Source organism: Andrographis paniculata, unplaced genomic scaffold, assembly GCF_009805555.1.
Source record: "Andrographis paniculata isolate CXL003 unplaced genomic scaffold, ASM980555v1 Contig65END, whole genome shotgun sequence".
NCBI classification, from domain to species: Eukaryota; Viridiplantae; Streptophyta; class Magnoliopsida; order Lamiales; family Acanthaceae; genus Andrographis; species Andrographis paniculata.
The window spans coordinates 3,544,643-3,562,280 of record NW_026137601.1 but is presented as its reverse complement, the minus strand read 5'-3'; the positions used below and the strand labels follow the sequence as shown (position 1 = coordinate 3,562,280).

General features: G+C 34.1%; 1 protein-coding gene across 3 annotated transcripts; it reads left to right on the top strand.

Annotated features, from left to right (window-relative positions):
* Positions 1–200: 200 nt before the first annotated feature.
* LOC127262451 (THO complex subunit 1) lies at positions 201–16,787 on the top strand. 3 transcript variants are annotated; one of them, XM_051291138.1, is made up of 22 exons: positions 201–354; positions 502–560; positions 656–739; positions 951–1,025; positions 1,499–1,592; positions 2,383–2,528; positions 2,639–2,710; positions 4,278–4,350; positions 4,463–4,528; positions 4,632–4,678; positions 5,237–5,308; positions 5,396–5,521; positions 5,610–5,675; positions 6,265–6,306; positions 7,692–7,808; positions 7,892–7,974; positions 8,550–8,616; positions 9,666–9,737; positions 9,864–9,914; positions 15,383–15,442; positions 15,562–15,711; positions 16,223–16,787. In XM_051291138.1, exons 1-22 carry the CDS (start codon positions 231–233, stop codon positions 16,490–16,492), a joined length of 2,016 nt encoding a protein of 671 aa, XP_051147095.1. In that variant the 5' UTR covers positions 201–230; the 3' UTR covers positions 16,493–16,787. The 3 variants fall into 3 exon arrangements, with proteins under 3 accessions (XP_051147095.1, XP_051147097.1, XP_051147096.1); XM_051291140.1 differs by having other exon boundaries at positions 307–358; XM_051291139.1 differs by lacking the exons at positions 201–354; positions 502–560 and having other exon boundaries at positions 722–739; positions 1,503–1,592.
* The last annotated feature ends 851 nt before the right edge of the window (positions 16,788–17,638 follow it).

The window sequence follows — 17,638 nt, the reverse complement described above, 5'->3', positions numbered from 1 at the left end:
AAAAATTAATTCTCATTCTATTTCTCTTCGTTTTCATTAGCGGGTCTTGGGTACCAAATGCTCCGTAAGGCCCTGCCCTACACTACACTACACTACAAACAGGCTACTGCGCACAAGCAGCATTGGTCAGACCGATCAGTCAACCCGGTCCGGTCTGACCATACATACCGGGCTTAGGGTTCTCTCGAATTGGCCCAAAACAAATATCGATCTAACCCGGCCCGGGATAGATGACGGCCCAGTCTGGCGTGGTCGGCTTAGCTCCACCGTCGAAGTTGAACTTCCAGTACCAGAGAGGAGGAGGAAGGGAAACCCTCTTTCCATTGGAAAAGCAAGCAAACCACCCTCGAACTGGTAGGTTCGATTCGTGCACTTCTCCACTTTTGTGTGTACTGGCAGAATTCACTTCCGCGCATACGGTTTCTTGCTCTATTGCTTCGTATATTTGTGTGTACGGCGTATTTGAATAATAGTCGAAAGCAATTAACCAAAAATTTGTAGACCTGCTGCTCCCGTTGCTCGTCAATGAAAGAAAAGTGAACAGATTGTTCTTGAGAATGGTAAGCTTTAGCATATTCGTTTGTCTCGACAGTGCTTTCTTCGTCCTTTCGTGAAAATTTTCAAGTTATATTGCTGCGTGGTTGTTTTCTGCTAGGATTTGTTCAGGAAAGCGATTTTACATCCGGGGCATCCTCAGGAATTCGCTCTTCAGACTGTGCAACAAGCTATAAGACCCCAGGTTTGCTTGCTATTGCCTATATTTGGACACGAAATTTGGATACTGTGGAATTCTTTTTCACTTGTGAGGTTCCGAAGTTTAAGTGCAACTTCTAAAGGGAGAATTCTTGTTTCTTATGGTATTTATAGAGGAGATTTTTTCTGCTTTATATATTTGCACATTTTCTGGGTTTGTTCCTCTGGCTAAACCTACGAGTTCATTGTCTCTCCAGAAACAAGTTAAACTTGTACAAGATGAAAATCAATTGTTGGAGAACATTCTGCGAACTTTGCTTCAGGAGCTGGTGGTAATTTTTATGCTGCTTTATTATGTGCTTATAGTTTTTTGTGCTGGCATTCAGAAGCATCGTTGATGTAGATGAATTTCTAGTTGGTAATGCGTGGTGATGCATTGGTATTTGGTGTTTTGTTAACGCTAAGTTTGGCTTACTATAATAGCTGCATGAACCTTACCTAAGACAGCAGCTGCAATTAATTTCCTGGAAATTCGACCACTGTTCACTCTGTAAATAACTGAGTTTGAAAACTAAGTTCACTATTTATTTTCATCACATCTTCATCTTGGAATGCCAGAGGTTGTGAGCATGCTTGAACTTGTAGAATGTATTTTCAAGATAGCATAGCTGATGCCTACTGCTTTAATTTCTTCTGTTGGGGTTTTGGGTTAATTGTATATTGGAGCTGTTCACATGGTGGATATGTTGGTAGATTGACTGTTTGTTTCCAATTATAATAACTTATTAATTTTGTTTTCTTGTAGTCAGCTGCTGTTCAGTCAGGTGAGGCAATCATGAAATATGGTGAATCAATAGCTGACAGTGATATTTATCTCGGTCAGATTCCTCGTCTTCTTGGTGAGTGCAAAAATGTAATATGCATTGTACCGTTTACATTTCTTTTATGGTTTGTGAGAAGAATTTTTTTTTTTTATCTTAAATACTTTTTGTCTGCATTACTATAACTAATTATATTTTAAATTATGGGTTGCTGTGATGAATTCTATGGGATGACCGTCCTACATAAATATATCCTCTAGAGACATTAGCCTCTTTACTTGGAATTGTTCCAGTTTAATTAGAACAAATGTACAGTACCTAGTAATGACAGTACTAGACTAAACTACCACCATAAACAGTTGAGTAAGACTATCTAAATGGAGACCATTTGCTTCTTCATCTTTGCTTGAGAATGTAAAAAATATTTGGAGGTTTGTTGGTAGAATTTATATGTTTAACTGAAGTTGTGAAGGAGGAAATATTGATAATCAGTTGAACAAAAATAAATGCACTGAAAATATTGAATTAATGAAGCTCACGTTATTGGTTACAATATGCTGTGCTAGATCTCTTTTAATTCATATTATGTCTGCTTGCTTAAAAAAAGAACTTTATAGGGCTAGATAATTTGTGTCATTTGATGCTGTGTAGACTGTAGCCTTTGATGTTTATTGTCAAACCTAAAAACATATTTTTTTACAACGAAGAAATTGTCCTTATAGTTCCGTACAGTAATTATTATGCTTCTTTTTAATAAATTTCTATTTACAAATGGTGTATTGTGTTAAGTGTTAGTTTATTCTTTTATTTTCTTATGTTTCTTGAATTTTATTTTAACCATATATTTTACTGTTGCCTTCTTTTGCAGACATTGTTTTGTACTTGTGCGAGAAAGAGCATATTGAAGGTGGAATGATTTTTCAGCTTTTAGAGGATTTGACAGAAATGTCTACCATGAGAAACTGTGAAGATATTTTTGGGTATATAGAGAGCAAACAGGACATTCTTGGGAAGGTGGGTACCTTGTGATTGTGTTATTGCTTGTGTGGTGTTTATCAGTTATCTTGGACGCGCTTTATACTTTTCTATATGACACCTAATCTATCATTATATGCTTTACATAGCCAGAACTTTTCGCCAGAGGGAAGCTCGTGATGCTTAGAACATGCAATCAACTTCTTCGCCGTCTATCGAAGGTTCAGTTTCTTGAATGATTGATTTCTCGTATCTTGTATAGTTGCTCTGAACTCCCTTGTATCTGTTCTTAATTTTACGATCGTATTTGCCTCATGATTTTATAAGATCCAGAGTTAGTTTGGTTAGTTCATTTCTTTGGCTTGTATCATCAAGTGCTTCTCCATTCCTAAGAACTCAGATGCCTTGTATATGTGTTTTTCCTTGCTCTAGCATAAATAGAAGTTCCGGTAGTCCAACTTTTGTAGTTCTTTGGCACCTTGCTTTATCCTCCGATTTATGAAAGGTAACCTCAGATCTTGAGTTTCCTGAGCTATTAAAGACAACTTGCAGATTAAAAAGGTTAATTTACATTGTGTAAAACACTCATTACTCGTGGTTTGTGGTTTTCTTTATTTTACTAACTCTTCTTTCTGGGGATTGAGTTGCTTTACATGCACTGCTTAGTTTCGGAATCAATAGATAATGCACGTTGGAATAGTCAGGAAGTGCAATCCAATTGGCTATGGTATTTGAATGATTAGCCTCTTAGACCAAAACTTTTCACATCCCATTGGTGATCAGTTAAATCCTACAGAAGCTAATATATCATTATACAACATAAAAAATCCAACTTCATTATAAAGGAGTGCTCCCAAATGACATAACATCACTTTCTTTGGTGGAACTGATTTGACATAGACTTAAAAAATGTGTAATAGTGAGTCACACCTTGATTTCCAAAACGACATTGACTTCATTCTATTAACTCATTGCAGCAGTTCTGCTTACGGTTATGATACTGAGAATCTGTGACTGTGTATGTTTAATATTTTCTGTTCTAACATAGATAATGCGCTGAAGTAGCAGTGTGTAAACATGTATGGTTTTAGGGTGCTGAAGGTTAAAACTGGGTGTGTTTGTTTGGGGATTGAATTTTGGGTTGATATTTGAATAGTAAAAATTTTGAATTTGAATAGTTGTATGATGTGATATAAATAGGTTTTGATATGATGTTTTGAATGTAAAGTTGATTTTAGTATAATATGAAAAATAAAAAATAAGTTTGATGTTTTTGAAGGGGGAAAAGTTGGTGAATAGTGGAAAATTTTCAAAATCTTTTAAAAGAATACACCCTTAGTATGTTTGAATTGGGTAATATTTTGCTATCTGTGATTGCACTTCCTTTACTGTCCTTCTAGTGTCCTATGGCATGTGAGCTTCCTGACAGTGATGCCTAGCCAATTATGCTAATTACATTATTTGCATAACTCATCCATCTCATATTTCTCTTCCAAATAGAAAATTTCATTCTATTGGTTTTCGACTTTAATCCTATTCATCATACAAAGATACTTCACTATTCAATTAAAGGACTCATTAATAGTTCTCATAAGATATGGTGTGTTTGTTTTCTTATCTTTTATTGAGCACTCAATTCTAAAGTTTCATAGCTCTCAATCTAAAGTTTCATATCTACTTTGATTGATAGTTTAACAAAGGTTGTATCTCATCCAAAAGTTTGGAATTCTAGTAGTTAAAAGAATGTAAATTTTGAAATACTTGTTTGCTTATGATGTGGTGTTGCAGGCAAATGATGTTGTATTTTGCGGTCGAATCATAATGTTCCTTGCTCACTTTTTCCCTTTATCCGAGCGTTCTGGTAACTCTTCTTTTTTTTTTTGTTTTGTTTTGTTCCTGTTTATTTAACAGTGGATCCGTTTTCTGTCCTGCATTTTGCTAGCATTTGACATTCCTTTCAATCATTTTGACAGCTGTCAATATCAAAGGAGTTTTCAATACGTCAAATGAAACCGAATATGAAAAAGAACCCCCAGAGGGTACTTATGCTGTATCCTACTTTCCTATTTCTTTTCCTTAATCTGCTCATGAAGTTAAGTTAATTTTGCTAACACATCATCCGATTGACTTTTTTGCTTTCAGGCAGTTCTATAGATTTCAACTTCTATAAAACCTTTTGGAGTTTACAGGTCAGTAGAGGAGAGGGAATCTATACATGGGTCAAAACATTTTTGGAATTTTCACATTGTATTAAGTTTATCAATATATCTTCAGTTTTCAAATACGCCGGCAATATAAATTAGTTTTTGTTCCATCTACTTTTATTTTGAAGACTTGCTCTCTAAATAATTGAATAGCTTGTTGCCTCGTGATAATGAATGAACATGAAATGAAGAGTTATCAACTCCAGGAATTTAGGGTGGAGACTGAATTCAGTAATTCAGTGATTTTTAGTATAATACAAAAAATGAAAAATAGGTGTTTGATTTGATATTTTTGAGGGGAAAAATGGGATGAATAGTGGAAATCTAATCCAATCCCCCAAACAAACACACCCCTATAGGATTATGAAACCCTCCCTAGATGATATAAACCCATATTGTTTCTCTGACCCCTCTGTGATATATCTGAAGTTGAGATCTTAATAATTGGTTAAGTTCCTTTTTTGTTTATTTTTTTCCACAAATGATGTTCCAGGGTCTCAAAAATTTAGTTAGCCAGTGCCTCACTTATGTTTGATGTTACAGGAATTCTTTTCCAATCCTTCGTCCCTTATTCCCGCAATTACAAAGTGGCATAAGTTTACTTCCAGTTTAACGGTAAAATTTCTGTTCATAACCTGTATGGATAACTTTTATCACATGTTAATCTACTAATTGCTCTTTTTACTATCATTATGTTTTTAGGTTGTACTGAATACATTTGAGGCTCAGCCTTTGAGTGATGAAGATGGCAATGCCATTAACCTTGAGGATGAGGCATCAAGTTTCAGTATAAAATATCTGACTAGCAGTAATCTAATGGGTCTCGAGGTACTAACTACTAACACAAATAGCAGTTTCTTTCAAGCAACTTATCTTGACTATAAGCATGTTCAATTTCCTGTGTCATGTCTTGCAGTTAAAGGATCCAAGTTTTCGGCGGCACATTTTGGTTCAGTGCCTTATTTTGTTTGATTATCTGAAGGTAATTTTATATGTGAAATTTGTATTATTTACCTCGAATAAATACTTTTTGACCTACCATAACTTGCAAAAAGCTTCTATCGAATATTGGAGTAAAAAGATTGCAAAATTTTCTTGAAACCCATTTTTAAAAATGATTGATTATTTCTCTAGTGAGATGCAGTGTTGATGTAGCTGTTTAATGCATCACAAATCTTTCTACATTCCTCAATGACTGCTAAATATCGTTTTTATTTTTATTTTTTTTTGTGTGTATTTTGTTGATGAAAAAACATACAGATTTTTTTGAATAGCAAAAATTGTAGATGTTATTAAATTGTGTTCCAAAAGTTTATCTACAATGTAAATCAAGTTAAGATAAGAATATTGGTCAATGTAGGGCAACAAATAATTATCTTTTTTTTTTTATTTTTTATTATCTAATCAGAATATTTAATTAGTTTTCCATATCCTAGTTTAATTTCAAATATATGTAATTGTGAAAGGTCAGAGGATCTTACCAATTTCAAGTTCATTTTATTATTTATTTTTTAAAATTCCAATTCACTTATAATCCTATTGTAATAAAGACTACTAGCTATCTTCTGTAGGCCCCTGGGAAAAATGACAAAGACTTGCCATCAGAGACAATGGTTAGTTTTGTACTTTTATTCTTATAATTTCTGACAAACTGTTTTTAAAACTAAGCATGCTTGTTTTTATCCAATTTTGGGGGTATTTGGAGAGTTAAAACACATGTTTGATGAAAATATCATTGTTTACTATCTCATGATATAAGTTGTTTTGAATACAATGACTTATTTTGATTATGCTCTTGTGTGCTCCCTTTGTTTTTTGTTCTTTTGTTTTTTGTTTATATATATATATATAATTATTCAATCTTCTATTCTACCAAAACATGTAACACATGTTTTTCATACATAACACCATATTTAACAACTATTTTCACCACAAAAATATCAAAACAACAGAACAAAAAAAAAAAAGATAAAACAACACACTTATTTATTAATTTATTTCTCTAGATTTAAAATTGGCAATTTTGCAGTATTATGTTAAAATATATTTGAATAAATATTAAAAAAAAGCCATTGTAATTCTGTTTATTAAAATTATTACTATATTGTTTCCATTACATTGTACTTTAATTGTAAAATTGACTAAATTTTATATTTTGTTATTTATATATGTATTTTCACAAATGCTGATTTGTTATTTAATTTCAATAAAATTTTGAAAAATTTTAGATTATATATCTTTATAACAATATCTATTAATTTTATAGTACTATGTGAATTTTAGTCATTATAATAGTATACATTTTTTTTTTTTATTACTGTTTTTTAAACACATGCACGTGCTTAACCAAATGTTCATGTGATTTATGTGTAAAATAGTAGTAGGGCAACTTATAAAATGTTTAAACTAAGTTCTTTCGAATGGGTTCCTACATAACTATGCACATTGAAATCATGTCTTGCTTTCTTTTGCTCTTTGTATTTGTTCAATGTTCAATGTTCATAGTGATGTATAATTAAAATAACATGCATGATTGCTGATTTGACAGAAGAATTGATTTTCTATCAACCTTTTCAGTTATCACACTTCACTTATTTAAACATTTTTATATAGTTGACAAAAACTGTAGAGTTGCTGTCAAATTTTCTGAACCAAGATAATAAGAATGGAAAGAAAGAAAGTCTTAAGGGTGTGTTTGTTTGTGGGATTTTAGGTTGGGTTTTACTATTCTAGAATTTCTTCCCTGAAAAACATCAAATTAAACACATAATTTTCATCTATATATTACACTAAAATTTAATTTTACATTCGAAACATCACATAAACACGTATTTATATCACATCAAACAACAATTTTAATTCAAAATTTTACTATTCAAAACCCAAACCCCACTAACAAACACACTTGGTTATTATTTTTCATGTTTGTTGAAAATGCTCTATCAGAGTAGCCTTAATCTTCTGTCCTAGAAAGTAATATGATATTTTGTGATTGAAGAAAGAAGAGATAAAATCCTGTGAAGAACGGGTGAAGAAACTTCTGGAAATGATACCTCCTAAAGGGAAAGAGTTTCTTCGTAGCATTGAGCATATCTTGGAGCGTGAAAGAAATTGGGTGGGCATTATAAACCCTTCATTTGTATATCTCTAACTGATTACATTCTTCTAGTTGCTAAGGATCCTTTTTCTCTTTTAAAGGTCTGGTGGAAGCGTGATGGTTGCCCCCCATTTGAAAGACAACCAATTGATAAAAAGTTAGTTCAAGATGGAAACAGAAAACGGTATGACTGAATATGTAAAAATGAAAGGAAACCAATTGTGTTTGTGTGAGTTAAAAATTACCGTATTATAGAAATGAAAGTCACCAACTAAAATAATATTTATCTCTTCTATATTAGTGAGATTTTAGGATTAATTGCTTAGGTTTCAGTGCTCCATGTCCATTTATGTTGTGTCGTAGCATTTTGCTAGATGTATATTCCGTGGCTTATAAAGTTCGCTTGGGTATGAGAAACATGTTCTGTCTAAGTGAGTTTTAAAGATTATTTAGTATCATTAAGAGTTAAGGAGTTCTATGCATCTGATTTACTAATGTTACCTGGATTTTTATATTGAGTACATTTCATGGTGTACATGAGGTACCATCTTACACCAGAAAAATGTTTTGTTCTTAGCATGTTTAACAGAAGATCAAAGTATTATGTACTTTGATTTCAAAATTGCTATGCTATATTTTTTATGATCAGATGTTTTATTGTTGTCCCTTAGATATGTATTGTTACAGCAAGTTACTATATGGCTGAATTCTATTTTTATTTACATGTTCCCTCATTCTTTTCCTTCTGTAATCTTGTAGTCGACCTCGTTGGAGGCTCGGGAATAAAGAACTTTCTCAGCTATGGAAATGGGCAGATCAGAATCCGGTGTGTTCCCAAACTCATATTGTTTTGAAAAATTTGAAGATTTAAAAGTTTATCAAGTTAGTTTATATGCAAAGACAAGCATGGAAGCAGAGTGTTCAACTCTTTTTTGCCCAGTCCATTTGGCTTTGGTTTTTAAGACAAATTTTCCTCATTCCCAAATATTGAGTACCATAAGCACACAAGGGAGACATCCCAACAGCAAGAGATGGATTAGTTTTGTACTCCTTTCCTTTCTCTACTGAGGAACTGCATTTTGGTTTTAAGCATCAAAGTTGTGGGGTGGAAGAATGCACCAGGGTTACTATTGCTAGCACAAGTTTGTATCTACTATTACCTAAAAATGATAAGACTGAACAAAGCGAAGAAATTAGCTGTCAGTTGTGGAAAAAGGTGCAAGTTTAGCAATGATGCACAACAATTTGAGTCTTTAGTGCTGCTGCATGGGTGTAACTGTATAGGCATCAGGGTGTGCCAAGTTTCATGCATGTAAGGCTTTCCGATAGGATTGAGTCATTTTATTTCAAAGGAGTCGTGCCAATGGGTTGGGTAGATACTGTGCAATCTTGTGGGATTGGCGGATGCTTGTTGATGCAATTTCTACTATTGAATTGGTCTGTGAGAAGAAATATGGCCTGTGGGTATATATTGATTATATTCATTTCTAGTATTCATAATTAAACCATTACTTGCACAATCACATACCTGTGTGTGTGTGTGTTTGTGGCAACTAATCATCATTTATATTTTATCATATGATTTGATCATTATATTGCATCATATAGACACAAAACAATATGCTAATATGGATAACAAGAATACACATATTATAGATTCTTCTTTGTACCAACATACACAAGTTATGCCTTAACATATTCTAACCATTGACCTGTGCAACTTAAAATAGAGATCATATTCTTTGAATCTTAGGGTAGTGGGGTTTGTTTCAAGTGAGAGTCTATACTCCTTTTTTCATAGGTAGACAGATTCTCTAATTCTATATTTTACTAATGGCTATTTACTGTGATTTATTCATTGGGTCTTTTCTTCAGAATGCTTTAACAGATCCACAACGTGTTCGTACACCGAGCATTATGGATTACTGGAAACCATTAGCTGAAGATGTGAGATTATGATCCATTTTGGAGTCGCCATCATGCATATACTTTCCTTTTTGTCTGTATAATTGCCGAATAATTGAGTAATTGACAAAATCAGCTTTGATTGTCCACTTATGATTTGATCAACAGATGGATGAGTCTGCAGGGATAGAAGAGGAATACCATCATAAAAACAATCGAGTAAGTTTTACATTTGTTCTTCCCTGCACTTGTATTCCTTACGGATTTTATCTGCATGAGAATCCTACACAATGACCAGCATTGCCTTTTTTATAAATGCAAGTTTCCTTGTGTACAGTCTTAAGAATATTTCTTTTTTAATTATTAATAAATATAGTAGGAAACACCTCCAATTTTTCAGAGTTTTATTGATTATGTTAAAATATTTTGCGGAAACTCTAAAGCTTGCTTCTTGATAATCAAATAAGGGGCCTATATATAGGCAACCTAAAACAAACTCGATAGACTCAAATCTAAATAATGTAATATAATGGATATGACCAAATTTAAATCTAAATCTAACAAATATAAACCTAAATATCTAAAATATCTCAACAACATTATAACTTAGCTATTCTTTGACACTCCCCCTCAAGCTGAGGAATAGATGTCTTCCATTCCTAGCTTGGATACAAGATCATGGAAACTTGAACTGTTCATCCCCTTTGTTAGAACATCGGCTAATTGTCTCTCTGATGGAACATAGGACATACATACTAACCCTTCCTCCAGTTTTTCTTTGATGAAATGTCTATCAATTTCAATATGCTTTGTCCTATCATGTTGTATAGGATTATGAGCTATATTAATAGCTGACTTGTTGTCACAGTAAAGCTTCATAGGACCCTCCCATTTAACTCTCAAATCATCCAAAATGATCCTCAGCCAAAGTAATTCGCATAATCCTTGAGCAATTGCCCTAAATTCTGATTCTACTGATGACCTTGCTTCTACATTCTGCTTCTTGCTCCTCCATGTCACTAGGTTACCTCCAAGAAAAGTACAATACCCTGCGGTTGATCTTCTATCCACTAGGGAGCCAGCATAGTCAGCATTGGTGTAGGCTTCCAAAGTGAGAGTGTCATTCCATTTGAACAAGATTCCTTTCCCTGGATTGCCTTTCAAGTAGTGCAGTACCCTGTAAGCAGCTTGAAGATGAGGTTCTCTTGGGTCATACATGAATTGGCTGATCAAACTTACAGAATATGCTATGTCTGGTCGAGTGTGAGCAAGGTATATAAGTCTGCCAACCAACCTCTGGTACATTCTTTTATCCACAGCTGGTTCTTCTTTAGCTTCTCCCAATTTATAGTTTGGATCTATTGGAGTAGAAATCGGCTTACACCCAATCTTCCCTGTTTCTGCCAATAAATCAAGCACGTACTTTTGTTGAGATATGAAGATCCCTTGTCTGGAATATGCCACCTCAATACCGAGGAAATACTTCAATTTCCCTAGTTCTTTTATTTCAAATTCTTTCATTAGTCTCAGCTTTAATTTATGCTTATCTTTTTCATCATTTCCAGTCATTATGATGTCGTCCACATAGACTAAAAGAGCAGTCACTCCCCCTACAGCTGAATGCTTAATGAAAAGCGTGTGGTCACCTTGGCTTTGTTTGTACCCAAATTCCTCCATGACTTTTGCAAATCTGCCAAATCATGCTCTAGGAGATTGTTTTAACCCATAAAGGGCTTTTTTCAGTTTGCACACCTTGTTACCAGTGTCCCCTTCAAATCCCGGTGGAATGTTCATGTAGATTTCCTCATTTAAGTCACCATGGAGGAATGCGTTCTTAACATCATATTGTAGCAGTTGCCAATTAAAGTGAGCAGCTAATGATAACAAGATTCTTCCTGTGTTCATTTTTGCAACTGGAGCAAATGTTTCTTGATAATCCACCCCATAAGTTTGAGTGTATCATTTGGCTACTAATCTTGCTTTATATCTTTCAAGGGATCCATCAGCCTTGTACTTCAATGTAAAAATCCATTTGCAATCAACAATGTTTTTTCCCTTTGGTTTATCAACGATCTCCCTTGTTTTATTCTTCTCTAATGCATTCATCTCTTCTCTCGTAGCATTCCTCCATTCCCTTTTTGACAATGCCTCAAGACACATTGTGAGGGATGACAATGGTGTTCAAACTCATAATAAAGCCCTTTTGGGCTGGCGATAGGCGCTTAAAAGAGACATAGTGAGATAGAGGATAGAATGGTTGTTCAGGAACGGTCTCTCTCCTTGAATACACCTGAGCAAACTCTGGAAAATTGTGAGTGATGCTGGTTGGAGAAGGAGATGATATGGGTTCAGTGACAGGATCGGGTGACTCAGATGTGACTGGTTCAGAGGACTCAGGTTCAACCGGAACATGAGGAGGGTTTCGTTCTGAGTGACTGCGGGGTGGCACATGCGGAAGGTCAAGGGTTTTAAGTAGTTCGAAAGACTCACAAGTACTATCTTCCATCATTGAAATCTCCCCCTGAAGAGAAGACTTGAAAAAAAGGTCTATTTTCTGTGAAAGTGACACAGAGATGTAAAATTTTTTGGTCAAGGGGTTGTAACATTTGTATCCCTTTTGACTTTTGAGTGGATGAGTAACCGAGGAAAACACATTTGATGGCTCTAGGGTCTAGCTTCCCTCTATGTTGTTTGTGGACATGAACAAAGGCGGTACACCCAAATCCCCTAGGAGTGAGGCCATTTGAGGTTCTAAAGTGAGGGTAAAAGCTACGAAGGGCCTCTATGGGGCTTTTGTTTTCTAACACATGGGAGGGAAGTCTATTTATAATATATGTGGCAGTAAGAACGGCTTTTCCCCAATAGGACTTAGGAACATTCCCTTGAAACAGTAAGGCTCGGGTGGTGTTGAGTAAATGCCTATTCTTTCTTTCAGCTACCCCATTTTGTTGAGATGTCTCCACACATGATGAATCTTGGATAATCCCCTGTGATTGAAAGTAAGGTGAAAGAATCTAATTGAAATAATCTCTAGCATTGACTGTCCTAAAGCTTTTTATATTGACCCAAATTGATTTTGAACCATAGAATGAAAATTAGGTATAACAGTGCTAACATCAGATTTTTGTTTAAGAAGAAAGAGCCATGTGACCCGACGAGTGCAATCATCAATTAAGGACACAAACTAACGAGCCCCAGAAACATTAGGTATAGTGGAAGGACCCCATATGTCACTATGAATCAACTGAAAAGGATGAGAACTTCTCTTATTGCTAATAGGAAAAGATGTACGGATATGTTTTGCCAATTCATAGATGTCACAATGAGATTCAGAAATATCTAATCCTTGGAACAATTGAGGAAACATTATTTTTAAAATCCTGAAAGAAGGATGACCAAGACGTAGGTGATATAGCCAAATGACATCTTTATTCGAGGAACTAAGGAAAGAAGAAGGCAAGATACTCTTAGGTTTTTTAGATGGTTCAAGGTGGTAAAGACCGTTCCTTTCCTTAGCAAGTCCAATCCTCCTCCCCGAGTCCTGGTCTTGAAAAACACAATAAGAAGAGCAAAAAACAGCATAGCATTTAAGATCATGAGTCTAACTTTTGAATGGAAACAAGGCTTGTTGACAGTTTGGGCACATGGAGGACAATTTTAAGCATAAAGCTAGGTGTGATATGTATATCTCCAATCCCTGCAACAGTGGCTAAGGAACCATTGGCCACAACAATTTTTCTATTACTTAGACATGGGGTATAGGTGTGGAAGAGTTGAGATGTGGGGGTCATATGGTCTGTAGTACCGGAGTCCATAATCCAAGAGTTGGTATATAATTTGTCTAAGACATTCGTACACACAGATTTACCTGAAAGAGCCATTGAACATGTTCCAGAAGGCTTCTCAAGAGTCCCCAACAAACTTCTCAATCTCTCAATTTCTTCACTATTGAACCCCCCTATTGCTGGATTTTCCTCAATATTGGGCTGCTCTGCCATATGCGCTTGAGGCCTTTGCTGCTGCCCCCACGGTAGCCCCACTCTCGGCTTGGAGGTTTACCATTCAGCTTCCAACACTTCTCCCTTGTATGCCTGGTTTTCTTGCAATAAGTACACCAAAGATTGTCTTTATTTTCTTTCCCTTGGTTATCTCTACCAAAGTGTTTAGGCATATCATTATTTCCCTTACATATGGTTTCAGACATAACTTAGTGAAGAAGAAAAGTTCACAGCAATTAAGGCCAGAACAAAACACAGCGATGAAGGCTGCTTGAAGAAGACTACAGAACCCTGGAAAAATTCCTAGAGCTCTGATACCATGTTAAAATATTTTGCGGAAACTCTAAAGCTTACTCTTTTATAATCAAAATAAGGGGCTTATATATAGGCAACTTAAAACAAACTCGATAGACTCAAATCTAAATAATGTAATCTAATGGATATGACCAAATCTAAATCTAAATCTAACAAATGTAAAACTAAATATCTAAAATATCTCAACAACATTATAACTCAGTTATTCTTTGACAGATTACATTTTTAGAGTTGCAAATTTCCAACTTAACTAATGCCAGGTACCGTTTTCATGATAACATTCAGTAGGATTAAACTATAGTGTGTCGTCGTCAGTATGTAAACATTCAATTCATTGAACAAGTAGTATCAGTCAATATCTTATGCCCACAGCTCTTACTGGTGATCGGTGGTTACTTATTTTTCAAGGGCCAGGACTCTATAAGGGCAAAGATCTTTCTCAACTCTTAACTAAAACCACAATGTTACCCATCGTTGTTAAAAAAAATAAATAATGTTGCCCACCATTATTTCATTTGCCAGAATAATGCTTCTCGTATAGTATTTTGTTGTCTCCTGCTGGGTACATATTTTTAAACTAGATATAGTTTGTGCTAATATTCTCTTGTGCAAGCATTTTTTCTCAATGTGATCAATAACTACCATTTCTTAATTCTTTTCCAAAATGAAGGGTTTATTTTTGGTCTTAGATTATAATTACCACTATTTAGTTTGCACAATTTCTAGTAACATTATACGTCCCAACTTTGTTGTCCATGTTACTATTGATACAATAATTTAGGTTAAGTATAATTAGTAATTAAGAAATGTATTAATAAAAATAATTATTGTATAATAAAAATAATTATAAATTTAAATTAAAATAACTAAATAATTAATTAAGATTAAGAAAATTATAAAATATAAAATTTAAAATGTGATTAAAGTGTATACTTATATTTTCAAAAAAAAAAGACATTATGTGGACCGGACTGAAATGGAAAAAGTGGACATTTTATGTAGGACAGAGAGAATACTCTTTTCTCTCATAAAATATCAATTCAAAATATATTTAGATAAAACAAAACTCAAACCAAAACCAAACAAATCCAAAATTGTTTGGATTTCTTTCATTAACTGAAGGTTTGGTTGGCAATCCACCATCTCTTGCAGTCAAACTCTGCAGTTACCTGTGTCAATAACTAGAGTTTGATCCTAGTAGCAGTCTATAGGGCCATATTTTTCTGTTTACAGTAGTAACACTATAATGCCCTTAACCACTTGTATTTACGTTGCTATAAAATGCAGCTTGCTTATTTGTTTGGTTTGTCTTTCCTATTTATATGATCCTTACTGTGAAAAGTGTGTTTTGGTGCTTGGGAAATTATGGTGCAGGTCTATTGCTGGAAAGGTTTAAGATTCTCTGCTCGGCAAGATTTGGAAGGATTTTCGAGGGTATGTGTATCTAAATTATAAATGACATTTATATCAAATGATTTCCCAGGGTATGTGATGTGCATCTAAATTCTGTCTTGAAATGACATTTATAACTTCATTTCAAACTCTCATTGCAGTTCACTGAACATGGCATTGAGGGTGTCGTTCCTTTTGAACTTTTGCCGCCCGAGGTGCGGTGTAAATATCAAGCTAAACCAGGAGATCGATCCAAACGTGCCAAGAAGGAAGACACTAAAGGTTCTGTGCAGCAAGTGGAGGAATCTCAGGTATTTGAAATCATTTCAGATTTCGAAATACATTATGTATGTATGTGTATATGTAAGCACTGATCATTCATTTTGCTCTTTGGGAACATCACAAGAATCTGCATAATAACCAGTAAATTTCATGGACTGCCGAATTGTTACTTTTAGGAATGCTAATTTTCTGTTCAAAAACTTGCTTTGCCCCCACACACTGCATCTGATATCTAAGCAAAGTAATCACGTTTAGACAAGAGGCTTTTTTGATTGTTTTGGAGTTTCGAAAATTTGAAAATAATAATAAGTTATATTTAATTTGATGTTTTGTAAAAAAAAAATGTATTGATGTGATGTTTTTGAAAAGTTGAATAGTGCCAAAGTTTCCAAAGTTGCTGCATAAATAGAAATCTTGAGCTTTGTGTAGATGTTTAGGCTCCAATGCATTGTCATAATTTGTCGCCGCCAATAATGTGTTTGAAGGCATTCTCTAATTCCAATTGTGGCGATGTGTTCCAATATGTTTGATCACTTTCAGATTGCTACACCCGCAAGTGAGATTGATGTTGATGGAAATAAAATCGACCCTGATGCCTCCGCAGCAGCAGCTCCAGCCGACGCTGATGCTACAGCAGCAGCCTCTGTCAACCTTTCTCAAGGTGGAACCCCAACTCCAGATGAGCATCAGAAGTTGCAGAACTCAGACACTGATGCAGGGGGACTCGAGGCAGGTCAAATTGAAGCAGAACCCGGGATGATCGATGGGGACACTACTGATGCAGATGTCGACTTAGATGTTGTAACATGAGCAGCTGGTACTATATGTTCTACTCAGAAATCAGTTGAGATCTAAGCTGGAGCTGAAGTGGACATACTTCGATGGTAAGTTATCACTTTCCGGGGACCAAAATCGAAACTTGTTGCCCGAGTTGATGTCTCGATAAGACATTTCGAGTAAAAACTTTCTTCGCAGTCACGACATCCTGTTTTCATTGTTTTCTTGGCCTATGCATGCATAAATGAAGTGCAACAAGTTATGTGAACAGCCAAGGCAAGGCAACGCAATGTATTGTGTATGAAACAAGTAATCATAGTTAGTTAAAGAGCCTTCTGACAATGAACAAATATAATGAAACCAAAAAAAAAAAAAAAAGAAAAGAAAAGAAAAATACAAATATTGAGGTTGCCATTTGATTTGACTTGATGCTACAGGGGCTATGATGATTTAGATAGGTGTTCTTGGTAAACATAATGCATGCATGCATGCAAAGTAATCAAACCGTAATTAACCACATTTTTGTATTCAAAATAGTTAAAAGTATTTTGATTCAAAATAAAGCATTAGGCTCAGGAAATGATTCATTTAAATAATAGGGTAAGATTTTTTGAAGGTCTAAAAAAATATTCCACGCAATTTTATGAATAATGTGTATTTTGTATATATGCTTAAGAATTATATATAAATTATTTAGCATCTATTTATTTATGTTTCAATTTTCTTCACATTTTTACGCTAATATTATGGTTGTATAATACCGTCTACATAATAATTGATATTTATTTTTTGTACGTTTAAAAAATATTTAATTTTAATGATAGTAGCATAGCTTTGATGTGAAAAGACAAATAAAACTTTATAGTAATCTTTTTCCTTTTTTTTTGCTTTGCGTGGTGATTCATGGTAATATAATTACTGTTCTTTGAAAAAAAAAAATTAAAATTATAGTGTATAAAAATTAGCAAAATTGCATAATAATAGCAAAAAAATAATTAAAATTACAGTGTACAAAAATTAGCGAAACTGCATAATAATAAAAAGTAATAGTATAATTACAGAATAATTAGAATAATTAGTATAATTAAAATTATATACATAAATTACAAAATTAAAGTTAAAATTACACAATTAAATTTACAGTGTCTGTACATTATAAAAAACAGTACACAAATCTTA